Here is a 27,849-nt window from a genome sequence, read left to right on the forward strand (position 1 = left end):
TTGCAAGAGATGGAGCCTGACATCGTGGACTGAGTGAATTCAGCAAACTTTATAGGGATGGTCCATGGACTAAGGAATGGTATCTCTGTGTGTGTGTGTAAATATATGAGACAAAAAGCAATGGTATAGTGAAAAAAAAAGGGATCTGAGCATGACCTAAATGTCATGGATATTCCATGGGTGGATACTGTCATGGGTTCAGCTGTGCAGTGCTGTTTTCCACTTTAGTCTAACAGTGCTGTAACACACCGATATTTTAGTTGTTCCTAAGTAATGCTTATGCTGATCAAGGACTTTCCAGTTTCATGCTCTGCCAGTGAGGAGGGGCATGGGAAACCAGGAGGAAGCAGGGAAAGGACACCTGACCCGAACTAGCCAAAGGGATATGCCATACCACAGCATGTTATGCCTAGTATATGAACTGGGGAGAGATACCTGGAAGGCCCAGATAGCTGCTGAGGTCTGGCTGGGTATCGGTTGGTGGGTGCTGAGCAATTGTATTGAGCATGACTTTGTGCTTATTGGTTTGTTCTTTCGTCTCCCCTTTTAGTTGTATATTCCCTCCCGTGTTACTTCCCTCATAATTATTACTATTGGTGGTAGCAGTAGTGGGTTTGTATTGTACCTTAGTTACTGGACTGTTCTTATCTCAACCTGTGGGATTTACATTCTCTTGATACTCCTCGCCATCCCTCTGGGAGCAGGGTGGAAGAAAGGGGAGAGTGAGCGAGTGGCTGCGTGGCTCTGAATTACTGGCTGGGCTTAAACCATGACAAGCAGTCAATGCTGAAACTCCTTTTATACACCTATGACAGGGTTATTCATCAAAGACAAGACACCAAATCAGGGAGCCAGAGGACAAAAGAGGAAGAAAAAGCCAGATACATGAACAGTGTGTGGTTTCTTTGTCATGTTACTTTATGTAACTTCACAGAACTGTTGCCATAGGAACATTATGCAGGGTACACTTATAGATTGGCTTTATGGGGTTTTCCATGTACCAAAATATTTCTTCAAGTATTTACTGAAACATTAACCTTTCTCCTTTGGATTTTGATTTAGTGTCACACACAGTAAAAAGCTACTGATGAGCTCCCAGCTTGCTGCCTGGTGGTGGAAGCTTTTAACACCAAAGGAGAAAGAAAGCCTTCTGCATTCTTGTTTAGGCAGATGAAATCCCAAGTTACTGATCTTCTCTGGGTCACAGCGACAGCATCATCTCCCCTACCACTGAAAGGAAGATCTAATTTCTTGAGCATCAAATACACTCTGAAAGCTGTCAGTTCACATGACATATTGCATGTTAAATAACTCCAGTAAAACTCAAGTAAAAATCCATTTTAACTTTGCTGTATTTATATACTATATAAATTTTACATGCTATATATTTACAGTGGGGCAAGTGCTTTTTATCTTTAAAAAAACAAAGATCAAACTTTAGACATCTCTGAACAACACAGCTTGTATAAACCAGACAGATTATTCAGATGAACTGTATTTAATACAGGTTCCCCACTCATCTCCTGATGCAGGACCAGTGAATAAGTGCATCACAGTTTGATAGCATTTAATAACAAAAATTAAAATCACAGTATGAATTTGTCTTTAGCTAGCCACTTTAGAGAGACAAAACCAGACAACTGAGACTTCAGACAAGTGACAGTATATTAAGAAAATGTAATAAAAACATACGGAAGAGTATTACAAATCATCTTGAGAAATACATTCAAAACTGCATATCTGTTGTTTCACAATGCTGAGAACCAGATGATTTTCTTCCAGATCTTGAATATAACTCGTATATGAAGTACATTAGATCCTAGTGTCCGACAGAACAGGAAAGAAAATGAAGCTCTTGCAAAAAAATTCTACTTGAGAAATATTAAATAAGTCTTTAAATTAAATATACAGACTGTCAGTTGCAATTTTTGTAATCCCTGGTTGCTCTTGCACCAGGTGTCTAACTTGGAGTAACATTACATGAATAACATAAAGTCAACCTGAGCCTGTAATAAGCAGCATTTGAGATGGTCTATTCCAGGGCCTTATCTCACACGTGTGAGAACATAATGTGGTAGTTTACAATGTTCAGCAGTTGTAAAAAGTTTCCACCCTTTTGGATTATCTTAAAAAACAAAGTCTCAAGTTAAAAACTAAAAAAAAGTCTTTCATGGTAAAATTCTGTACAGAAATGTTAAGCACCACTTATGATTGGATTTTGTCTTGATGGTAAATGTTTCAATAATAAATTCTAAGTTTTGATGGTCAATATTGGTAATGTCGAGTTCCATGTAAAGAGTCATCGTTTTTGAAGGTAAAGGGTTGATGATGTTGAAGGTAAAAAGTCGGGACTGAGGGTGAGAAGTAGTTGATTTTGTTGGTAGGATTAGGTTGGGTATTGAAGGATTCCATCAGTGAGCTTTGCATCTGAAAGACAAAAGAAAGCAATGTCACTCCCTGTCATGATGTTCAATGTCAAACCCTGTCACAAGCCCTTTCCATCCTTATTAATTTACTGGGGAGTCCTGGTGAAAAGGCACAACCTAACAATTCCTTCTCAGCTGTTGTCTGTCCCTAGCCTGTTTGAGAGGTTCCAGGCTCTTTAAAAACACACTGCTGTGGTGGCCTTTTTTGAGAGAGATTCCATTATCCAGAAATTCCTACTTGGGACCCATTTATTTAATATTTTTAAAGACGGACCTTCCACAAGAGGAAGTCTGTTAACATCTATGGACTTGAGGAAATACTGAAATTCTGCTTTTCACTGCCCTCCTCATATTCCACTTGTGTTGCAAGCAGTGGATCAAAGTGGGGTTCTATCACTGTGTTTATCGGTTAACATCTCTTACACCTACACAGATAGCGCACTAATCGTAATGCCCCTGACCTGTGTAGTGGGGTGCAAGGCATTTAATTTCTTCCTATACTTTTGACTGGTTTAGAAATAACCAGAGTTGGCCACCTGCTGGCAGGAGCATTCACTAAAGCCAAAACAGTCCTAGAGTAGATGAATTGTTTCCGATTGCAAAACAGCTCTCCCTCAGCCCACTTCTCTGTATTTTTAAGCCTATGCTAACGAAAAACAACCAGAAGGAAATAAACCAGTGGCAGGCATTTAACATACTCTCCAGGTCTTAAGTTGCAAGCTTCCTCTGGGAGGTTAACAACTGCGTTTAGGAGAAGACTGAGCTATATCTGGAAGCATAGTTCAGTATTATCATCAACTGACGTTCATCTGAATAAGCAGTCAGCTCCGTATCTATGTGGTGAAACAGCTGAACATAGTATTTTATTTAAATCAATTACCCTGGAAGTCTTTTTGGGGAAGATGGTGCTTTACTACAATATTACTAGACCGGAAGTCTCATGTCATCATCTACCACTTGCACTACTGTATAAAAGCATTTAAGGGTTGTTCCAACTGTAACAAGTGTCTTTGTGAGTAAAAAGGAGTCCTGCAAACACCCTGTGGCTTTTTACCGTTCACATACTTACTGGATGGGATGAAGCCGTATTTCTTGTTGTCACCTGCCCCAGAAGGCTTCCTGTCCTTGTATGTTTTTTCACTGCCCTGGCCTCTGTATTGCTCACATAAATAGTTGCCTGAAAAAATGGGCACTCTCTTCTTCTCCTGCGTCGTCTTCTCGAGACGAGAATCTAAATATTCTGAGAAGTCTTTCAGTTTCCTGATATGTTTCTTCTTTTTCTTCTTTTTCTTCCGTTTGCGATTGTCATTGTCAATGCGGAACACAAGGCCATCCAAATCCTGAAGTCTGAGGGAAACATGCAGGTTAAAAATAGGAAAACGGATGCAGCATTTGATGCATGTGTGGAATGTTACTTATTTTATCACAGGTGATGGCTTGCTGTGTGTCAGTTATTTTGTAGTAATTTCTGCACATCTGACTTTAGATGCAACAAACATTAGCCTTCAGACTGAATGACAGTAAGTCTTGGTTTGTACACAAATCCTTACAGGGGCTAATTGTGGAATATGTGGAATTAAAAATATATAATTGTTGCAACCTAATCAGGAACAGTGCGCAGATGTGGTTCTGTCCTGGGTTCAGCACACTGGGTTTAAACCACAAGAGGTTCTTAACTTTCTGCTCGAGATCTAGCGTTCTAACGCTATTCAGCAACATCCTTCCTATGTTTGCTTGACCAACCTAATGACCAGCCTAATGACCAACCTGTAGTCAGATTATCCTACAAAAATCACTTATAAACAATGGGAAAAAGGCAGGCATGGGAAACATTCAGAAAAGAGTTAGGAAAAGAATGGCGGATTATGCTGGAATTCCTGCTTACTTGTAATCCTTCTCTCGATATTTATCTTTGGACTTCTTTTTCTTCTTGACCTTCTTATCTTTTTTCATTCTTTGGTCATCTATCTTGCGGCGTTTCTTTTCCACTTCAGCTTCGCTTCCTTCTGCGTCGCCATATTTCTTCTTGCCAAGCCTCAGTTTCTCATTTTCCCAGAAAGAGTTGTCAAATTGTGCATGAGCTGAGGCAGGTGGAGGTGCGTGCCCTTCCCGAGAGTGTTTTTCAGACTGCTGAGGTACTGAACAGTGACGGAAGTTCTCTCTGTGGCTACTCAAGTGATGGGCTCCTTCCTCTCTGGAGTGAGTGTTGTGAGCCCATCTGCTCTTGCAGTGATAATCCCTATGTGATTTGTAGAATTGACTCAATTTGTCAAAGGCTTTATCAAAATGAGACGACTTCCTCTCTCTACCATCTCCTGTTCCATGAACAGAGTAATAATCCTTGTAATATCTGCATTTTTCCCATCTCCGTAATTCATCTTGGTAGTATCTTTCCCTGTTCCAAGTCCTCTCTCCTTTGGAATGGTAATACCTATTCCTGTCTTGTTCCGTTCTTTCTCTGCTGCGGGATTTATAACGAGAGTATTTTCCTGAGCTTTTGCCATTATTTGGACTGTTTCTTTCATTATAGGAAGGTCTGTACTTGCCTTTATTGCAATAATCCTGCTTATGATGATATTGCTTATTTGTTTCCATGCTGCGAGAGCGCCTCCTTTTGTAGGAACGATCATCCGCTTTGCTCCTGCTTTGCTTCTGGTCTTTACTGTCAGAGTATTGTCTCTTCTTTCGGTAGTGCTCTTTGTCAGTTTTTTTGGAGTCATGTATCTTCTCCTCGTATTTTTGCCTATTATCCTCTTCGCATTTTTTATTATTCACCCCCTCATTTTGTCTGGAGAATTGACTCTCCAGAACTTTATCCAGCTTTGTAATAGAAGAGTCATTAACAGGTGGTACCTCTACGTAGTTATTAGAAATGTCCTTTGTATCTTGGCATTTATCTGTAACACCTAGACATGCAAGTTTTTTAGGACTACATTCAATGTCAGACTTCACAGAGGAAGTTTGCCATAATTTCTCTTCACTCTCGGGAGACCCTTTCATATACGAAGGATCTCCTTTTGCAAAGAGTACAGGTTCGTTTGGTCTTCCTGGTTTGTCTTTGTCTCTACTTTCTTCAGACTCACAATGCCCAAGGTATTCATCTTCAGTATCCAAGGATTTTTTCCTGACCTTGTGCTGACCGTTGATACTGGGATGTACATTATCAGCATTTGTTATAACACTTTCAGCAACGTCTTCGGTAGCAATGGTTTCAGTGGTTTCAGAGTCTGATACAGTAAAAGTACTTTCAATCTCACAGCCAAGGTCGGAAAGAGGCATCCTGGATTGTTCATAGGCAAACACTGTTTCCGTCACTACGGTTTCCATAAGATGATCACCCTCAGACTTCTGAGGTGCAGGGACACTGCACAAAACAAAAACACATTTTTCACTTGAAAAAGTTCCCCTAAAAGATAAATGTTAGGAGCAAAAATCCCTTGAAGTAAAAGATTTGGTGGCTACTGGTAAACTCTGTATGTTTCTAAACTCCCTTACACAGTTTGAAAACTGTAGCTTTCTAAAGGGACTCTGTAAGGCAGTCCCTTTAGAAACCGACTCTTACACATTCAGCAGTGCCCAGAGAAGATGGAGAAGATGTTTTTCTTCTCTTGAGCTTGCAAGTAGTACATTAAAACCCACACCAAACACATTTGTCTCCCTCTGCTCACTGCTCTGCATCGTATCAGTAGCCAAAACCACTACCTTCGCTCTCCCCAAACTAGAAAAAAGTCAACTCATTCATTTCCCTCTCTCCACAAAATGGGAGGGCACGAGGTGGGAATTTACATTGGAAAAGAAATCCAATTTTAAAAAAAAGTAAAATTATCCTATGAAGAAACAGAACCATTCTGGGAGGCATCTGCTTTAATTAATATCAGAATAACACATGTTCAGTGCTGACGTCTGCAACCCTACACGTACAGTGTGGAATTTGCTGTACTGTGTAAAGCTTTCTATTAAATAGTACTAGTTGATGGGTAAAACAATGATAAACTTGTATGAAATCTTGTTTTCATCAGAGTGTACTCAATTTACCTTGTTTTCTCTGACAACCTGTTCAGGTGGCTGTAGGCCAGGGATTCTAAGATTATTTCTTGAGGAATCGGCGACTCAGCTACAGGTATCTACAATTAAAACGCAGACGTTAACAGACAAAAAAAATACTACCTATAGAAGAAAACTGTTTTCAAAATTTCCTCATTAGTTATTAAACAAGATCACTTTGCCTTACATGCACCATTGCTATTTCACACATCACCCCTTCCCCCCCAGTATATTTATGAAACTTATGAAGTACTATCTCAGGTGAAATTTTCTGAAGTTGACATGTTCTCACATGCCAGTTCAGCTCTGCAAATTCTAATGCGACAACAGCACAAAGTGTTAACGATGAAGTTTAAATTTGTGCTGTCTGTTTTCACAGTGTTTCACATGACTTAGGAACATTTTAATGCTCTTGAATAGTAAACACACCATAGGTGAGGAGTTCTAGATGGAACAAACAACTCACTGGTTCAAGCAATCCATTTGTTTTGGCAAAGAATATCTCAGAAGGTTTAGCATGTTGGACTTGGCAAGTAAAATCATCAAGTTTCAGTCCATTTTGTTTAGATCCATTATCTAAACTAATAGCCTCATTTAGTGAATCGTTTTTTGGCAGCACATGATGGGATCTCTCTTCTTCAGCACTCTCACAGAAAGAACGGGAATTCTGCAATGTGCCGACTACCTTCCCTATTACAATTCCGTTGGAAGATATGTTGCAATTCATTTTAAACACGCCATTCGACGCCTTAGATTTTCCTGAAGACTCTGGACTGGAAGCGACTGTAGCATCAGACCCGAGCGTAGGACTTCCATTCACTGCTGGCTCTACAAACATTTCATCAGGAACTTCCTGTTTGGAAATGTTAGCAGTAACTGCCACTGTAGATGCATTTGAGGTAGACTCTGCTCTGAGAGAATTTGTAATTGTGGAGGAAGGAACAGCCTTGCTGAGATCCTCATTCTCCAAAGCGCTGGTAAGACAGTCAGGTTGTGACACAGTCTGACACTCAGGCAATTTGTTACGAATACTGATAGTGATCTTCTGGGCTTTTGATGGATCCGTAGTTGAAGGCCTGGTAATTGCCCAGTTTTGAATGCAAGCTGTTGATGGAGCTGAAGATGGCCTTTTTATGGTGATACCAATAGGATTTGTATCCTCTTTTAGGGGTCCATTTCCATTTAAGCGACTTGAATTCTGTATTTAAAAAGAAAAGATTGCAAGATGAATATGTGCAATCACACCGCACTTATTAAAACATTAAATTCTCCTACTAAATATTTCTACAAATTGCCTCACCACCTAAGAAGAAAAACACGCCACTTCCAATATAAACCTAAGTCCAACAAGTGTGTTTCATTCCTGCTGCTTTTGGTTTACTGCATCTTGGTATCAAATGAGCCTCATTTTCTGAAACCAACTCAAAGAACTTAACATTCACTAAAGCGCTTCCCAAATATGTTTATTTTCCCCTTTAAACGTTCCCTGAAAACACTGCAATAATTGGTCTTGTACCCAGGACCAAGAAAAATCGTTTTCACTATCTCAGCTAAACTAACACTGAAAAAGAGTGATCTGTTGCATGATGGTTGTGAAGAAAGCTGCAGTGTGGGAGGGAAAATAAAATTCAGATGCTCTAAAACTACAAGCTCCCAAACCACATCAAAAGAAAGCAACATTATCAATTTGGTGCCATTATTTGCTCCCTGCAAATTACCTTAATCATATGAGGAGGAAGCCGTGGTCCCATAAATCCAGCCTGCTTACTATTAGGCCCCCGCTGACCAAGGAATGAACGGGGATAAGAAGTTGCTGGTAAGTAAAAACCACGTTCTCCAAGTGTCAGATCGTAGCGCCTTGGAAAAAAAACAGTGATATCACTTTAGAGTTTTTCTTTCAATCTATTCTTGGATTAAAACCCCATCTATAATTTTATAAGAACAGATGATGTGACACAGAAGCCACATACAAAGGACTCAACCAAGACTACAAACTAAAAAAGACAGACAATGGTCTCCCTACAATGACTATTCTTGTCAGAGCAACAACTCACCCTTACTATGGTGTTATTTCTCCTCTTCTAAATTACCCCGCTACATAGAGCGGATACAGAGCAATGTACACAAGCACACCAGTTTAAGGCCAAGCAATGAAAGACAGTAAATGACAGCGGTAAGTTCAGGTTAGACAGAACTGAATTACAGAAACAGTAAACTTTTCCTAGGACAGAAAGAAAAACACTTGGAAAAAAAGAAAAGTATCAGTAACAGGAAAGTAAATATATTCTGAACAGATTCAGTAGTCGGTATTACCTGATATAAAAAAGTAAATAAGCTTGCTGATTGAGAACCGTTTTGATATCAGAACGCTCCACTATGGCATCATTCATTCGATACCAAAATCCATTGCCGGCCTGCAAACAAAAGACAGTGGCGTCTTCAGACAAAATGCATGATGTCCAAATGACATCACAGGCGGAACACTACAGCACGAAACGTACCAAACAAATCAAACGGAACACATCATTCAACCTTTCTCCATCAAAATGGTGGTTGCCGGTAACATTGATTTTCTTTGTTTATTTTACCCTGTTAGAAATCAAGCTGATACCCACCTTTATGAAGCAGATATAGTGTCCTGCATTGCAGTTGAAACCAGAATGAACAAGAACTGCATATAAAGCGTAGATGAGTGGTTCTCCCATTGATTGGGACATATACGCTCGAAGATCCAAATATTCAGGGTATTTCACATCCTAAACACAGAACAGGAAGATTCAAAAATTATCCTGAAACACTTCAAGGAACAGCCTAACAAAAACCCTTCTCAAAACACAGGCTAGGATCACACAAATATAGTCTTGATTCATTTAAAAATACCTATTCTCAGAAACAATATTTCATAGTTGGAGCTGCAGAGAACTGTTTTCTGCAGAATTAGCTGTAAGAGTGAGGTATACTCTTATGGTTACCGTAAGCCATAGTTGTTAGATTGACTTTTCTTAGACTATTGTTATTAGTCAATGGTTACAGCCTGCAAATATTAACAAGTTTTAAATGATATTTTCTTGGGGAAATCTCCCATTCCAAGAAGATAAAGCTGCTTTACAGCTGCAAATATACCTTGTTGATCTTGCCACCAGTAAAATTTGCAAATCTTTTCAGTGATATTGTAAGAACTTTGGAGGAGCGATGTATTGTGTACCTCTTGGAGTCAGGAACCATGTTTTTACACCTTAAAAATAAGCACAGACAAATGTTTAACAGCAAAATTCCTCACCCTCCCAAAACTCAAACAAGTTTTCATCTCTCGCACAGGCTTATGAACCCATATGCTGCACTTCACATTTGTTAATAGACAGAAGGTAACAGCATGTAAGCGGACAGCTCTACAAAACAAAGGGCTTACAACATAATCCTTTAACACAGAACACTAGGACCTTCAGCCAGCTGATGTTGCCTCCCACCCCAAATCGTTGTCCTTAGCTCCGTGCTTCAGCTCACCACTACTTAGCAGACATCCCCTTTAACTTCTGGCCAGACGAATATTTCTGTGTGCAACCTCACACTGACGAAGGCTAATAAACCCCAGCGCAGGCAGCAGTAGGAATAAAAGTCTAATATGAGCTAATGGCCACAATTCTTCTATTTCCAAATATTCATGTGACACATTAAATGCCTTCTCTTGGACTCAGATGGAATTAGTAGGAATCTTACTTGCTACACTTATAGCTGTTTTCTCCGTCCAGTTGTTCAGGTTTCACAAATTGTTCTAGAGCCTTAGTGATAGACGTAACGGTCTGGATGAATAAGAAGGTAGAGCACTAAGTCACTGGAAATGCAAAATTTCAAACAATTCCTGGTATAACTACGAGAGAACCTTGCTAGTTCATCCTCAAGTGACCTACTGTCAACCGGCAACCACTGTGAAGGAGGCAGAAACCTCAGAGTACGCCGAGCATTTACCTCCTGTGGAAACGATGCTACTTTGAAATAAAAGATAAAGTTTGCAGTGCCACAGACACCATCTGTACTATGCTACGGCATCAATAATGAGAACAAGCAAACCCATCAGCCTAACGATGGATGTATAGATGCTGAAGCAGAATAATCGAGAAATGTGAGAATATAGGTGTTTGTGTAGATGTGATTACTGTTTTTACAGGTTAAACCCACTGCAAACATGGAGAGCATCTAGATGCATTCCACACAAGACCAAAGCCCAATCCACCCCCACTCAACACCAAGCTCTTTCCTTTTAGCAGTGTATATTTTTAAGTAAAATGCCTTCATTTGGAAAGCTTTACAGGTCTTCATACAGCTCGACCCATATTCACAAAACATCTTACCTTTATATCCAAAGTAATATCAAGGAATGGTTCATACGTATCAGAAACGGCTTTGCAGTTCAAGCATTTTACTGGAATCAAAATACAAATGCTTAACACTGACTGGACAAATTTAAAGTCTTCATACATATTATTTCAGTCAAAGCACAAAGTCCTTTACTACAGACAAACAGACACAGACCAGTTCAAAGGACAGGAAGATTTTGAACAAGTACCTCGGGATCTTAGGTATCCTCCAAATATTTGATAAATAAGTGTGGTGGCTTGAGAAGATATGTCCAACCTGGAAAGAAATGATAAATCAGACCTCGGATGATGCAAGGCTCAGATTTAACTCTTCAAACAGTTTTTACCAAGGACAGTCATTTTAATGTAGTATAGTAAAGAAAGGAGGAAAAGGGGCTAGAGAACATCTAAGGGTTAAATAATTTGTTTATGCTTACTTGGTGCTTCCATTCAAGCAAGCTTTCTGCAAAGCATCAACAGTGAAGGACAAGAATTCATGTGCATCCTCTTGACTGCCGTAATGGAAATGCTTTCCTATTCCTAATAAATAAGAAGGTGGTTATATTTATCTCCTAGAAAATGAAAGAAAACTCACGTTTCTAAAAGTATCAAAATCACTTCTATGCCTGAAATAGTGCTTTGAAAAGTTACCAAATGTATGAAAAGAAAACCATCTGAAATGACTTACTTTTAAGGCCATTGATAACAGATGTAGGTTTGATAGCATTGTTAGAGCAACACAGGACCTGGTTAATGTGAGCTTCCAATGTACACATCATACAGAAGCCTTTTTCATGACCTGAAGAGTGAAAGAAGCAACATTCTAGCCAAATATGCATTGCTACAAAAAACACAAACCTCAACCTTATGAATTAGTAGTTTTTAAGCTACAGGTACAATGTCCTCTCTTCATGTACATTCTCTTCTCCTAAGGTGTAAATATCCCAAGAGTTTTGTGACATTTTATTATGCAATCCTGTACAGAATTTAAATGACGACTAAGTATGTATTAAAATGCATTTTCTGATGAACATTTTCAGTATTGCAATGACTTTTTTTTTTTTTTTTTGCAGACTGATATGAATGTGAACTCTACAGGCTGCAGAATGTATGACAAAACACTACTGACATTGATGAATCAGTGGTACCAAGAAGTGCAAGGGTGTGAAAAGCAGCCAATAAAGTATTCCCGGAGAAATGTGAGATTACAAAAGCATTCATAAGCCATGAAGCACTTTTGTATCAGTTCTTCCCTTCTGAAAATCTGTTTATTTAACCGGGTGAGGATGCCTGCCCAGAAGCATGAAGGAAATGCCTTGGGAGTTAATTTGCTGTATTTAGATGAAGTTCTTCTATCCGGCAGGAATAACTATTGAGAGTAACGTATAACTAAGGCTATTGTAGCAGGAAATGTAGTATTTCTTAGCATTAAAAAGATGCGACATCCTAATCAGCTATTTGTGGTGCTCAGTGAATCTCTTTTAATTTACCAAAGCTAACGGAACAATGTTCTTGTGTGTGATGATATTTCATTCCGAATGTTCTTTGTAAGAGGATTAAGAGGGAGTGAAACTGGCCCAAACTTTCCACTGTTCAAGGCCAGTAAAACAAAGTGGCTTGTGAAAATATCAGGCAAGTAGGTACTACCCATGCGGGCAAAGAAAAAAACTCTCAACCTTTTTTTTTCCCTTTTACTATTGGGCTTTAAGTCCAGGGGTAGCTACTCAGACAGACTGGCGGCTCAGTGGCCTAAAGCAGCACCTGTTAGAGGTTGGCCGTGCTGAGGAAAAGCCCTCTGGGGACGACAAACTTCTCCCTTCCTCTTGCACTGAAACGCGTGCAGTTCTTCTGCTCCTGGTTTTCAGTGCTGCCCTTTGCAGCTGCAGGGGCCAGCCAGAGCCAGGCAGGTGGCTTCGCTCAGCATCTGAACTGTGTGGCTGCTTCCATCAGCCACGGTGCCGGTGCCAGTGCAGTGCAGGCAGAGAAATGCACGGGAAACTTCAGCTCAGCCGGACTGACTTAAAACTGACACTATTCTGACAAAATAAGCTTTACGTTGCTTCACATTTTGAACCGGTTTAAACTGGTACAAAACAGAACCTCTGTCAACTGAGCAGCATTTATAGTGCTTTCTAGTGTTTGAAAACAATGCGTATTTTTAAGATGTAGTACATACCTATGTAGATATGCTGGCTGGAAAAGCTAGGTCTCTTGTAGACCAAATCCTACAAACTAAGACTTTTGGCTTACAAATTCCTTTTCTGTATTTTCTTGTAAAATGTTTCTAGCTACAGTTTGAATAGAAAATGTAAATGCTGCACAGATAGGGACTGATTGAAGTATTACTTGGTGTACACAAGTGATTTGCATGACATACTCTGTATCGATCATTGTTAAAAATGTGATGTTTGATGTAAATCCACTGCAATAGTAACGCTGTCATTTATCAGGAGGACCTGTTGCTTCAGCCTGGAGACTTTCTCTAAAATAAAGTGTGAAACTCTACTGTTGCATAGCTCCTCATTTACCAGGAATACATGGGAGGTGCGTGCTGATTTAGTTAAGATCTGATTTTGCAACTGCTCTTGTAAGTAAAAGGCCTCTTTGCCTACCTTTAAGCACACTGATTTAAATTGACAGGTTGAATTTTTCAGAGAGAAAACTCCTCAGCTGCAAAATCGGTTGTTTTTGTAAGGCTGAACACTCATAGCTGTGTTGCTATGAATGTTACTCCATTAAGAGCTGCTTTCCCACCCTAAATTAAGGAGGGATTTTGCCCGTTGCCTTCCATGAGCTTCAGTCAAATATAAGGCAAGTGGGGGAACAACTCAGATCTCTTCTCCTCAAGTCGATTCATTAGACCAGACAGATTAGTCAGATGAACTGTATTTCACAGAGGTTCCCACTCACTGGTCTCCTGATGCAGGACCAGTGACTATGAAGTGCATCACAGTTTGACAGCATTTAATAATCAAAATTAAAATCACAGTATGAATTTGTCTTTAGCTAGCCACTTTAGGGAGACAAAACCAGACAACTGAGACTTCAGACAAGTGACGGTATATTAAGAAAATGGAATTAAAACAGATGGATTTTGCCTTGACGGTAAAAGTTTCAACAATAAATTCTAAGTTTCGATAGTATCGATAAAGTCCAGTTTGAAGACAAAGAGTCATAGTTTCTTTCGGCAAAGAGTCGTCGGTTTTGATGGTAAAGCCAGGTTTGATGGTAAACAGGTTTGATGATAAAGAGTCAGTTTTGATGGTAAAGCCAGATTCGATCGTAAGCAGGTTTGGTGGTAAAGCCACCTTCCATGGTAAACAGTCACGTTTGATGGTAAACAGTCACGTTTGATGGTAAACAATCAGGTTTGGTGGTAAAGAGTCAGTTTTGATGGCAAAGCAAGGTTCGATGGTAAACAGGTTTGATGGTAAAGAGTCATTCTTGATGGTAAACAGCCAGGTTCGATGGTAAACCATCAGGATTGATGGTAAAGACTCAGTTTTGATGGTAAGAAGTAGTTGGTTTTGTTGGTAGGTTTAGTTCAGGCACTGAAGGATTCCATCAGTGAGCTTTGCATCTGAAAGACAAAAGAAAGCAATGTCGCTCCCTGGCATGACATTCAGCATCAAACCCTGTCTCAGTGGTTTGGTTTCTGAACGAGAAGTCTCAAGCCTGCATGCAGCTCCGTCTGCCCTGTGATTACAGGATCCGACAGACTCGAGAAGGTGGCTAATCTAAGGTAACCTAATCAAGAACATTGCGCAGATGTGGTTCTGTCCTTCGTTCAGCAGGCTGGGATTAAACCACGACAGGTTCTTCGCTTTGTGCTCCAGATCTAGCATTCTAATGCTATTCAGCAACATCCCTCCTATGTTTGCTTGACCAACCTAATGACCAGCCCAATGACCAACCCGTAGTCAGATTATCCTATATAAATCACTTAGAAACAATGGGAAAAAGGCAGGCATGGGAAACATTCAGAAAAGAGTTAGGAAAAGAATGGCGGATTATGCTGGAATTCCTGCTTACTTGTAATCCTTCTCTTGGTATTTATCATCTATCTTGCGGCATTTCTTTTCCAGTTCACCTTCTCTTCCTTCTGCGTTGCCATATTTCCTCTTGCCAAGCCTCAGTTTCTCATTTTCCCAGAAAGAGTTGTCAAATTGTGCATGAGCTGAGGCAGGTGGAGGTGCGTGCCCTTCCCGAGAGTGTTTTTCAGACTGCTGCAGAGGTAGTGAACAATGACGGAAGTTTCCGCTGTGGCTGCTCAAGTGATGCCATCCTTCCTCTTTGCAGTGAGTGTTGTGAGCCCATCTGCTCTTGCAGTGATAATGCCTACGTGATTTGTAGAACTGACTCAATTTATGAAAGGCTTTATCAAAATGAAAGGACTTCCTCTCTCTACCATCTCCTTTTCTATGGACAGAGTCATAAGTCTTGTAATATCTGCATTTTTCCCAACTCCGTGCTTCGACGGTATGTTTCCATGCTCCAGGTTCTCTCTCCTTTGGAACGATAATACTGATTCCTGTCTTGTTCCGTTCTTTCTCTGCTTCGGGATCTGTAACGAGAGTATTTTCCTCAGATTTTGCCATTATTTGGACTGTTTCTTTCATTATAGGAAGGTCTGTACTTGCCTTCATTGCAATAGTCCTGCTTAGCATGATATTGCTGATTTGTTTCCATTCTGTGAGAGCACCTCCTTTTGCAGGAACAATCATCCACTTTGCTCCTGCTTTGCTTCTCCTCGTCAATGTCAGAGTATTGTCTCTTCTTTCGGCAGTGCTCTTTGTCAGTTTTTTTGGAGTCGTGTATCTTCTCCTCGTATTTTTGCCTGTTATCCTCTTCGCATTTTTTATTATTCAACCCCTCATTTTGTCTAGAGAATTGACTCTCCAGAACTTTATCCAGCTTTGTAAGAGAAGAGTCATTAACAGGCGGTACTTCTGCGTAGTTATTATTTTCCGTCACTACGGTTTCCATCAGACGATCACCCTCAGACCTTTGAGGTGCAGGGACACTGCACAAAACAAAAACACATTTTTCATTTGAAAAAGTTCACCTAAAAGATAAATGTTAGGAGCAAAAATCCCTTGAAGTAAAAGATTTGGTGGCTACTGGTAAACTCTGTATGTTTCTAAACTCCCTTACACAGTTTGGAAACTGTAGCTTTCTAAAGGGACTCTGTAAGGCATCAGCAGCCAAAACCACTACCTTCGCTCTCCCCAAACTAGAAAAAAGTCAACTCATTCATTTCCCTTCTCTCCACAAAATGGGAGGGCACAAGGTGGGAATTTACAGTGGAAAAGAAATCCAATTGTAAAAAAAAGTAAAATTATCCTATGAAGAAACAGAACCATTCTGGGAGGCATCTGCTTTCATTAATATCAGAATAACACATGTTCAGTGCTGATGTCTGCAACCCTACACATACAGTGTGGAAAGCTTTCTATTAAATAGTACTAGTAGATGGGTAAAACAATGATAAACTTGTATGAAATCTTGTTTTCATCAGAGTGTACTCAATTTACCTTGTTTTCTCTGACAACCTGTTCAGGTGGCTGTAGGCCAGGGATTCTAAGACTATTTCTTGAGGAATCGGTGACTCAGCTACAGGTACCTACAATTAAAACGCAGACGTTAACAGACAAAAAAAATACTACCTTTAGAAGAAAACTGTTTTCAAAATTTCCTCATTAGTCATTAAACAAGATCACTTTGCCTTACATGCACCATTGCTATCTCACACATCACCCCTTCCCCCCCAGTATATTTATGAAACTTATGAAGTACTATCTCAGGTGAAATTTTCTGAAGTTGACATGTTCTCACATGCCAGTTCAGCTCTGCAAATTCTAATGCGACAATAGCACAAAGCGTTAACGATGAAGTTTAAATTTGTGCTGTTTTCACATGACTTAGGAACATTTCAATGCTCCTGAATACTAAACACACCATAGGTGAGGAGTTCTAGATGGAACAAACAACTCACTGGTTCAAGCAATCCATTTGTTTTAGCAAAGAATATCTCAGAAGGTTTAGCAGGTTGGACTTGGGAAGTAAAATCATCAAGTTTCAGTCCATTTTGTTTAGATCCATTATCTAAACTAATAGCACAATTTAGTGAATCATTTTTTGGCAGCACATGATGGGATCTCTCTTCTTCAGCACTCTCACAGAAAGAACGGGAATTCTGCAATGTGCCGACTACCTTCAGTATTACAGTTCCGTTGGAAGATACGTTGTAATTCATTTTAAACACGCCATTCGACGCCTCAGATTTTCCTGAAGACTCTGGACTGGAAGCGACTGTAGCATCAGACCCGAGTGTAGAACTTCCATTCACTGCTGGCTCTACAAACATTTCATCAGGAACTTCCTGTTTGGAAATGTTAGCAGCAACTGCCACTGTAGATGCATTTGAGGTAGACTCTGCTCTGAGAGAATTTGCAATTGTGGAGGAAGGAACAGCCTTGCTGAGATCCTCATTCTCCAGAGCACTGGTAAGACAGTCAGGTTGTGACACAGTCTGACACTCAGGCAATATTTTACGAATACTGATAGTGATCTTCTGGGCTTTTGATGGATCCGTAGTTGAAGGCCTGGTAATTGCCCAGTTTTGAATGCAAGCTGTTGATGGAGCTGAAGATGGCCTTTTTATGGTGATACCAACAGGATTTGTATCCTCTTCTAGGGGTCCATTTCCATTTAAACGACTTGAATTCTGTATTTAAAAAGAAAAGATTGCAAGATGAATATGTGCAATCACACCGCACTTATTAAAACATTAAATTCTCCTACTAAATATTTCTACAAATTGCCTCACCACCTAAGAAGAAAAACACGCCACTTCCAATATAAACCTAAGTCCAACAAGTGTGTTTCATTCCTGCTGCTTTTGGTTTACTGCATCTTGGTATCAAATGAGCCTCATTTTCTGAAACCCACTCAAACAACTTAACATTGACTAAAGCTCTTCCCAAATATGTTTATTTTCCCCTTTAAACGTTCCCTGAAAACACTGCTATAATTGCTCTGGTACTCAGGACCAAGAAAAATCGTTTTCACTGTCTCAGCTGAAGTAACACTGGGGGAGTGATATTTAATTATTATTATTACTACTACTATTCTTCTTATCGCCATCATCATCATCAAGAATTAACAGACTCCTCCAAGTGTCTCAAAAGCGTAGCTCTCAGTGCTTTAGAAAGCGCTTTGAGTTGGAAGTATAATGAAGTAGCATGGCTGCACAATTTGGGACTAGCTACTGTTTGAATAATTCTGGCTGTTGCATGATGGTTGTGAAGAAAGCTGCAGTGTGGGAGGGAAAACAATTCATCAGATGCTCTAAAACAACAAGCTACCCCCCCCTCCCATCCAAAGAAAACAACATTATCAATTTGGTGCCATTATTTGCTCCCTGCAAATTACCTTAATCATACGAGGAGGAAGCCGTGCTCCCATAAATCCAGCCTGCTTACTATTAGGCCCGTGCTGACCAAGGAATGAACGGGGATAAGAAGTTGCTGGTAAGCAAAAACCACGTTCTCCAACTGTCAAATCGTGGCGCCTTGGGAAAAAAACAGTGATATCACTTTAGAGTTTTTCTTTCAACCTATTCTTGGATTAAAACCCCATATGTAATTTTATAAGAACAGATGACGTGACACAGAAGCCACATACAAAAGACTCAACCGAGACTACAAACTAAAAAAACAGACAATGGTCTCCCTACAATGACTATTCTTGTCAGAGCAACATCTCACCCTTACGCCATCTACGGTGTTATTTCTCCTCTTCTAAATTACCCCGCTACGTAGAGCGGATACAGAGCAATGTACACAAGCACACCAGTTTAAGGCCAAGCAATGAAAGACAGTAAATGACAGCGGTAAGTTCAGGTTAGACAGAACTGAATTACAGAAACAGTAAACTTTTCCTAGGACAGAAAGAAAAACACTTGGAAAAAAAAGAAAAGTATCAGTAACAGGAAAGTAAATATATTCTGAACAGATTCAGTAGTCGGTATTACCTGATATAAAAAAGTAAATAAGCTTGCTGATTGAGAACCGTTTTGATATCGGAACGCTCCACTATGGCATCATTCATTCGATACCAAAATCCATTGCCGGCCTGCAAACAAAAGACAGTGGCATCTTCAGACAAAATGCATGATGTCCAAATGACATCACAGGCGGAACACTACAGCACGAAACGTACCAAACAAATCAAACGGAACACATCATTCAACCTTTCTCCATCAAAATGGTGGTTGCCGGTAACATTGATTTTCTTTGTTTATTTTACCCTGTTAGAAATCAAGCTGATACCCACCTTTATGAAGCAGATATAGTGTCCAGCATTGCAGCTGAAACCAGAATGAACAAGAACTGCATATAAAGAATACATGAGTGGTTCTCCCCTTGACTGGGACATATATGCTCGAAGATCCAAATATTCAGGGTATTTCACATCCTAAACACAAAACAGGAAGATTCAAAAATTACCCCGAAACACTTCATGGAACAGCCTGACAAAAACCCTTCTCAAAACACAGGCTAGGATCACACAAATATAGTCTTGATTCATTTAAAAATACCTATTCTCAGAAACAATATTTCGTAATTGAAGCTGCAGAGAACTGTTTTCTGCAGAATTAACTCTAAGAGTGAGGTATACTCTTATGGTTACTGTAAGCCATAGTTGTTAGATTGACTTTTCTTGGACTATTGTTATTACACTTACAGCCTGCAAACATTAACAGCTTTTAAACCGTAGAATCATAGAATAGTTAGGTTTGGAAGGGACCTTAAGATCATCTAATTCCAACCCCCCTGCCGTGGGCAGAGACACCTCCCACTAAACCATGCCACCCAAGGCTCTGCCCAACCTGACCTTGAACACCGTCAGGGATGGAGCATTCACAGCTTCCCTGAGCAACCCATTCCAATGCCTCACCAGCCTAACAGTAAAGAATTTCTTCCTTATATCCAATCTAAACTTCCCCCGTTTAAAATGATATTTTCTTGGGGAAATCTCCCATTCCGAGAAGATAAAGCTGCTTTACAGCTGCAAATATACCTTGTTGATCTTGCCACCAGTAAAATCTGCAAATCTTTTCAGCGATACGATGAGAACTTTGGAGGAGCGATGTATCGTGCACCTCTTGGAGGCAGGAACCATGTTTTCGCACCTTAAAAACAAGCACAGACAAATGTTTAACAACAAATTCTTCCCCCTCCCAAAACTCAAACAAGTTTTCATCTCTCGCACAGGCTTATGAACCCATATGCTGCACTTCACGTTTGTTAATAGACAGAAGGTAACAGCATGTAAGCGGACAGCTCTACAAAACAAAGGACTTAGAACATTATCCTTTCACACGGAACACTAGGACCTTCAGCCAGCTGATGTTGCCTCCCACCCCAAATCGTTGTCCTTAGCTCTGTGCTTCAGCTCACCACTACTTAGCAGACATCCCCTTTAACTTCTGGCCAGACGAATACTTCTGTGTGCAACCTCACACTGACGAAGGCTAATAAACCCCAGCGCAGGCAGCAGTAGGAATAAAAGTCTAATATGAGCTAATGGCCACAATTCTTCTATTTCCAAATATTCATGTGACACATTAAACGCCTTCTCTTGGACTCAGATGGAATTAGTAGGAATCTTACTTGCTACACTTATAGCTGTTTACTCCGTCCAATTGTTCAGGTGTCACAAATTGTTTCAGAGCCGCGGTGAGAGACGTAACGGTCTGGATGAATAAGAAGGTAGAGCACTAGGTCACTGGAAATGCAAAATTTCAAACACTTCCTGGTATAACTACGAGAGAACCTTGCTAGTTCATCCTCAAGTGACCTACTGTCAACCGGCAACCACTGTGAAGGAGGCAGAAACCTCAGAGTACGCTGAGCATTTACCTCCTGTGGAAATGATGCTACTTTGAAATAAAAAGATAAAGTTTGCAGTGCCACAGACACCATCTGTACTATGCTACGGCATCAATAATGAGAACAAGCAAACCCATCAGCCTAACGATATAGATGCTGAAGCAGAATAACAGAGAAGTGTGAGGGTATAGGTGTTTGTGTAGATGTAATTACTGTTTTTACAGGTTAAACCCACTGCAAACATGGAGAGCATCTAGATGCATTCCACACAAGACCAAAGCCCAATCCACTCCCACCCAACACCAAGCTCTTTCCTTTTAGCAGTGTATATTTTTAAGTAAAATGCCTTTATCTGGAAAGCTCTACAGGTCCTTATGCAGCTCGAGCCGTATTCACAAAACACCTTACCTCTATATCCAAAGTAATACTGAGGAATGGCTCGTGCCTGTCCGAAACGGCTTTGCAGTTCAAGCATTTTACTGGAATCAGAATACAAATGCTTAACACTGACTGGACAAATTTAATGTCTTCATACATTTTACTTTAGTCAAAGCACAAAGTCCTTTACTACAAACAGACACACACCAGTTCAAAGGACAGGAAGAATTGTAACAAGTACCTCGGGATCTTAGGTATCCTCCAAATATTTGATAAATAAGTGTAGTGGCTTGAGAAGATGTGTCCCATCTGGAAAGAAATGATAAATCAGGCCTCAGATGATACGAGGCTCAGAGTTAACTCTTCAAACAGTTTTTACCAAGGACAGTCATTTTAATGTAGTATAGTAAAGAAAGGAGTAAAAGGGGCTAGAGAACATCTAAGGGTTAAATAATTCGTTTATGCGTACGTGGTGCCTCCATTCAAGCAAGCTTTCTGCAAAGCATCAACAGTGAAGGACAAGAATTCATGTGCATCCTCTTGACTGCCGTAACAGAAATGTTCTCCTATTCCTAATAAATAAGAAGGTGGTTATATTTATCTCCTAGAAAATGAAAGAAAACTCACGTTTCTAAAAGTATCAAAATCATTTCTATGCATCAGAGAGTGCTTTGAAGTTACCCAATATATCAAAAGAAAACCATCTGAAATGACTTACTTTTAAGGCCATTGATAACAGATATAGGTTTGATAGCACTATTAGAGAAACACAGGGCCTGGTTAATGTGAGCTTCCAATGTACACATCATACAGAAGCCTTTTTCGTGACCTGAAGAGTGAAAGAAGCAACACAGTCTAGTCAAATAAGCATTGCTACCAAAAAAAGAACAAAACCAAAAAACAATAGCCACGAAAAACACTACTGATATTGATGACACAGCGCTAAGAGAGAATGCGTGCGAATTTCAGCATATTGCTGTTAGGTGAGCTACATGACACAGAGCTAAGAATCCTCTGGGAGAAAGGAAAGGTTAAAGGAAGGTATGTGTAAGTATTTCTGCCCTCCTTTTTGCAACAGGGTTCTTAACTGGAAGCATTTTTATCTATGTCAAAAAAAAACACAGTTAAATTTCTAGGAATAAACACTAAGATGCCAAACCAAAAAGCATGCATGTACCTTTGTCAAAATAGACCTAGAAGGATATGAAAAGAGGCTCCTATGCCAAATCAGTTCAAGCATAGAATGGAAATGTGAAGAACACAAATTCAAAGGCTTAAAAAAATACAAACTTTTAACTAGAATAAAACCAGTCTAAATTTTAATACTGCCCCACACAAATTTCCATTTCAGGTCAGCAGAAATTAGCTCGTAGTGCTTTCTAGGGTGTGGGCTTTTTTAATGGGTCAATAGTGAACATGTCATTTATTGCAGTACTAGCACATGACGCTATCTAGGCTGCAGAGACGAAGACGCTACGATGCCAACATCCTACATTTTACCACCTTTCTACCAGCAGGAAACACAAATGCCAAATGTTCATCAAATGCCTTCCTTTACAACGTACTTCGCTATTCACACAAAGCAAGAAATGCTCTTTATTTGCAACTTTGCCATTGGGCATTAAATGAACAAATGCACTTTATATGCCATTCCGAGCTTCCTGTTAAATAAGCACGGAATCACAGAATCATTTATGTTGAAAAAGACCACGAAGATGGCATTCAAAGCCAGCTTCGACAGGTAAAACGGGAAAGCCACGCATTTTCTCCACAGAATCACTCTTGTTCTTTCACCTTTGCAGCCGCCCAACGTATTTATAATCATGTTAGAAAGTACTCACATGACTTGCTGTGTTCAAGAGACAGCATGTAATTGGCCAGAGGAGGTGTGTACGTCAAACACTGTAAAGTAGCATTAAGGTAACACGTATTGCCCAGATTCCACAGTCCAACTCCAACGTTCAGTGGCTGTTGCCAATCCATGCAGATTTTCTCAGGTGGAAAAAGAATTTTACGTGGTGGGGCAATTCCATCGTTAACGACTGCAAGAAAATCAGATTTCAAAAAATATTTAATGTTTCTCTTTGAAAAAGCATGTTTAAAAGGGAGCATTCTGCAGGAGGACCCAGAAGAACCAGGTCTGCTCCACAACGCAAAACAACATGATGAACAGATTGTAAGAACTAGGATGGAAAAGTAAGGGAGTAACCAGCGGAGCAGGTAACCCTACGGATACCAGACCTCTTCCTGAGCAGGGTTAGCATTCAAAGGCTTGTGAATAATGGAAGCCATAAACACAAAGGTAAAATGTACTTTTCTCTGCACAGCACAGAAGACCTGGCTAAGTCTGTGTATTATAAAAACCTCCTCAAACCCATTGTTGCAAGTAGGTTTTTAAAGATAAAACTACAGGTCTTCCAATACCAGTCCCTTCAGTTGCCTTAGGGGACTCACAAAATTGCAGCCTAGTGCTGAAGGCTTTAGTCATCATCTTGTATCAGTGCAACAAATGAGAACTGTGTTTTCTAACTTTTGGGTATTTTGTTCTGAAGAAAGGAGGGGAAGGACAGAAGACACACTAACTTTGCTCTTCCTGGCCAAAAGGCTTAGGTTTTTCAGAGGCTCTAGAATACACAGAACCTGTCGGTACTTTCTCTGCATCTTCCTCAGGTTGTGACAGGTTTTTAAATATTGAAGATATTCTCTTTAAAGTCATTGTTCGTATCTGTAACAGAGGTAAAAGTTCTGGTTGACTTAAGACTATCAAGAAGCATTCCAGAAGGAAATTCTGTCACTCAGTATCAAAGAGATAACTTGAAGAACTAAATAGCTGGTAAGAAATATGAAAAAAACAAAAACAAACGACAACAACCAAACTAAAAACCCCACTCACAAAACTGCGGTTAAGTGCGATTACACATTTGTCTCATGACAAAACAAACATTGGCAGCGGTGACTGTAAAACAATAACATACACAAAAACACCTACGTAGAAATAAGGAGCAATACAAAACTACTACTACTGTAGTAGACATGAAGACATGAAAGCACTTCTATGTCTCTAAATTGCAAACGACACTTCCACAATGCAACACTACCGTAAGAAAAAGATACCCAAACTAAACCAACAACAAAAAAGCAAAACCACCCCCCCCCCCCAAAAAAAAACACAAAACCAAAACCCAAACGTATACACACACACAAATTCGAAATAAGGAACAACCCGAACACACACACAAACACACACACACAAACCCATACACACACGCCACGCTTGTTTACTTTCATCAAAAATAATCCAGCTGCCAACCCAGGAAACCCGCAGTTAATTATCACTTTAACCTTACCTGGAAGCAAAGGGGTCCGAGTTTGTCAGCTCCGGGGTCGGGGACGGCGTCGGGGTCTGTGTCCGTCCCGGGACCGTGGTCTCCGTCCGCCCAGGGGCTTCTCTGCTCTCCCAAGGCGCGGCTGCCCAGTGTTTCACCGGGGTCTGAGGGTCTGCTTCTCCCGGGTCGCAAGAGAAGCTCTCGAAGCCGGTTAACGTCATAGTAGCAGTTCCAGATGGAACTGTCCGGCCTTCCGTCACCAGCGCTAAGCCTGAAGCACCTACCCGCTCACCCCCCGCTCTGCCTTTCCGACAGGTTTTGGTTCCTAAGAGCAGTTTGGCACCGCTGCTCTCACGGACCGGCGCGGCACGCAGCATGTCCGCGCTTGGGAGCGGCAAGAGCCCAAACACAGCCAAACCAAAGAGACCCTGACGCGGAAGGCGAGGGCAGAGCGCGGCTCCGAGGGATCCCTCGCTTCACCTCACCTCGCCTCGCCCTACCCGCTCCACCTCACGCTACGACCCAGCCCCGCTCGGCACTTCCCACCCGCGGCAACCACTGCGCGGGGACAGCCTCAGCGCCGCCCCGCCCCGCCTCGGTGCCCTCAACCCCTCCCCAGGTGTCGCTTTCCGGGCTCGCAGCTCCAGGACCGTCCGGAAGCAGGAGCGCAGCAGCGGGCGGCCTGGGGCGACTCTGTGCTCATGGCAACTAACGGACGGGACGTGAGGATGGCGAGAATCCAAGCGTTCGATTCCCCGCGGGAGGCCGCAGGCCCCGCGAGGAGCCGCCGCCTCCTCGCCAAGCAAGGAACAACGCCGCTCGTGCCGCGGGAGCTGGGGTTTTACCGCGATGCTTTTCTACTCCCAGTGCACGTGCTGTTCTTAAGGGAAAGCCCCTAGTTCCATGCTGGACGCACAGGGTGGCTTTTTTGGACTGCTTCCGGTAGCAGGCAGTTTTTCACAGACTTGTTGAACCTGAGCCGTGCCTGCTGTGCCAGTGACCGCTTTGGGGACCCAGTGCTTTATCAAAGCAATTTTGCTTGGTGGAGTTGCAGAGCAGCTCGGCATACAGCACAGGGAAACGTGCCGTCCTGGCAAAGCCACAGACTTACCAAGGCGATGTGTTTGAAATCCCCTTTTGACTGTCAAGGCGAGGCTGGTTGGTTGTTCCAGTCTTGCTGATGTGCCCTGTTTTGCATGGGGTGTCATCCTGCCAGCGTTCTGCTTTATTGCATGTTTGCCATAAAGGCTGAGAGGAAAAGAACAAAGTAAACGTTTCTACACCTCAGATTTTCCCCAGAGCGTGTGGAATTGTGGTCTGCTTGGATGCCTGTTCAGATACAAGTACTTTCAAGGGAGTGAAACTCAACCAGCGGAGGTACAATCCTTGAACAAGTGTCGGCGTGGAGATACCTTTGCTTAATGGAACACATTTAAACTCTTTCTAGAAATGATTTGGAGTCGTATGTCCTGCGTTTGCAAAGCAGCGTGATCTCAGAGCTGCTCACTTCACCTGTTTCGAGTCTTCTGTTCCGCAACTTCAGGTTTTGTATTTGAGCAATGCGTACATCAGTTTGAGCTCTGTACAAGTAGAGCTGTAATGCAAATAAGCCAGAATCAGTGGTACCAAGAAGTGCAAGGGTGTGAAAAGCAGCCAATAAAGTATTTCTGGAGAAATGTGAGGTTACAAAAGCATTCATAAGCCATGAAGCACTTTTGTATCAGTTCTTCCCTTCTGAAAATCTGTTTATTTAACCGGGTGAGGATGCCTGCCCAGAAGCATGAAGGAAATGCCTTGGGAGTTAATTTGCTGTATTTAGATGAAGTTCTTCTATCCGGCAGGAATAACTATTGAGAGTAACGTATAACTAAGGCTATTGTAGCAGGAAATATAGTATTTCTCAGCATTAAAAAAATGCGACATCTTAATCAGCTATTTGTGGTGCTCAGTCAATCTCTTTTAATTTACCAAAGCTAACAGAATAATGTTCTTGTGTGCGATGATATTTCATTCCGAATGTGCTTTGTAAGAGGAATAAGAGGGAGTGAAACTGGCCCAAACTTTCCACTGTCCACAAGGCCAGTAAAACAAAGTGGCTTGTGAAAATACCAGGCAAGTAGGTAAACTCGGAGTTATTCCAGTTAAGGAAATTCTTAACTGGAATCCAGTTCGGTACATGAAGTAGAGAGGGACTGTTCAGCTACCTGAGGAGGTAGCTATTATGTATTGTCGAGGGCATCAACAAGGTGAAGTTTGTCCGATTCTGAAGCCAAATGAGAAATTGAACAATCTAAACTCATTCCCTTAATCCCTGACGGCAAACTAACAATTGAGAAATCTAAACCTAGATATTCAAAGGAGGACAGAAAATCGGAGATCCTAAAGGAGAGGAAAACAAAGAAGATTGGGTTCAGATACCTGATGGGTGAACTGTAATCCCCTATAAGCAACTCTGGAAGCTAGTTCAGGAGAAAGATAACAATTCATTGGGGTAGCAACTCTTTGTATAAATACTTAGATGACCAAATTGCAGGAAGGAATCTATATAACACAGTTCAATTAGTGACAATGTCAGCTCTGTCTCAAGAATAATCCTAAAATTGAAAATAGAAATCAAATTGGTACAACTCGGGAGGAATTTATCTGGGACAACACTGGCAAATAAATTTTTCTGAATTACCGAGACCAATATTTGTTGGTGTTAATGAATACTTTTTCAGGGTGGCCAGAAGCATTCCCTTGTAGAATAAATAATGCAAGACAAGTAATTGGAACATTGTTAAACACTATAATACCTTGTTTCGGAGTACCAGAGGCAATTTCTTCCGACCGAGGCTCACCCTTTAGTGCAAAAGAGTTACAAGAAATTAGCAAAAATCAGGCAACTACATGTTCCTTACAGGCCTCAGGCCAGTGGGCAAGTAGAAAAGATGATCAAACAACAGATTAGTAAAATATTAATACCAAGCCTTACCACTGGCTCTATTAAGAATTTGAACTAAACCTCGGTCGAAAGAAGAGGCTATCCCATGTAAAATTTTATATGGAAGACCGTATCAGTCCCAGTTTAAAGGAGAAAACCTTCTCCGACTTCCAGAAGACTTTCTCCTAAAATTTCTGGTCAATCTGGGAAAGCAATTAGAAGAAGTAAAAGAATACTGAGGACAAGAGTGAGAGGCATGGATTATTCGACTCACCCTTTTAGATCCAGAGACTGGGTTTATGTTAAGAATTTTTCAGGAGATCCTCTACAGGAGAAGTGGAGCGGACCGTACCAGATAATATTGACCACCTTTACAGCAGGGAAGATAAAGAAACAACCTGCTTGCAAGAATATAGAACCATAGAAGACGTGGCGGATCAAACCTTCAGGACCCTCGCATATGAAATTATATCAGTCGTGATTTGGATTTATGTGATAACT

General features: G+C 40.9%; 1 protein-coding gene across 1 annotated transcript; it reads right to left on the reverse strand.

The window, feature by feature from the left end:
• Nucleotides 1-1,334: 1,334 nt before the first annotated feature.
• LOC133279475 (ubiquitin carboxyl-terminal hydrolase 42-like) lies at nucleotides 1,335-23,086 on the reverse strand. Its single transcript, XM_061473215.1, has 15 exons — nucleotides 22,941-23,086; nucleotides 11,514-11,624; nucleotides 11,263-11,365; nucleotides 11,035-11,102; nucleotides 10,820-10,890; nucleotides 10,188-10,270; nucleotides 9,594-9,705; nucleotides 9,086-9,226; nucleotides 8,784-8,884; nucleotides 8,189-8,327; nucleotides 6,937-7,668; nucleotides 6,462-6,550; nucleotides 4,312-5,790; nucleotides 3,481-3,773; nucleotides 1,335-2,427 (listed from the first exon to the last, which is right to left on the reverse strand). Exons 1-15 carry the CDS (start codon nucleotides 23,080-23,082, stop codon nucleotides 2,387-2,389), a joined length of 3,705 nt encoding a protein of 1,234 aa, XP_061329199.1. The 5' UTR covers nucleotides 23,083-23,086; the 3' UTR covers nucleotides 1,335-2,386.
• Between the last annotated feature and the right edge of the window lie 4,763 nt (nucleotides 23,087-27,849).

This window comes from Pezoporus flaviventris, unplaced genomic scaffold (genome assembly GCF_033815535.1).
Source record: "Pezoporus flaviventris isolate CSIRO_AGI_PZ_B2104156 unplaced genomic scaffold, CSIRO_AGI_Pfla_v1 ptg000078l, whole genome shotgun sequence".
NCBI lineage: Eukaryota > Metazoa > Chordata > Aves > Psittaciformes > Psittacidae > Pezoporus > Pezoporus flaviventris.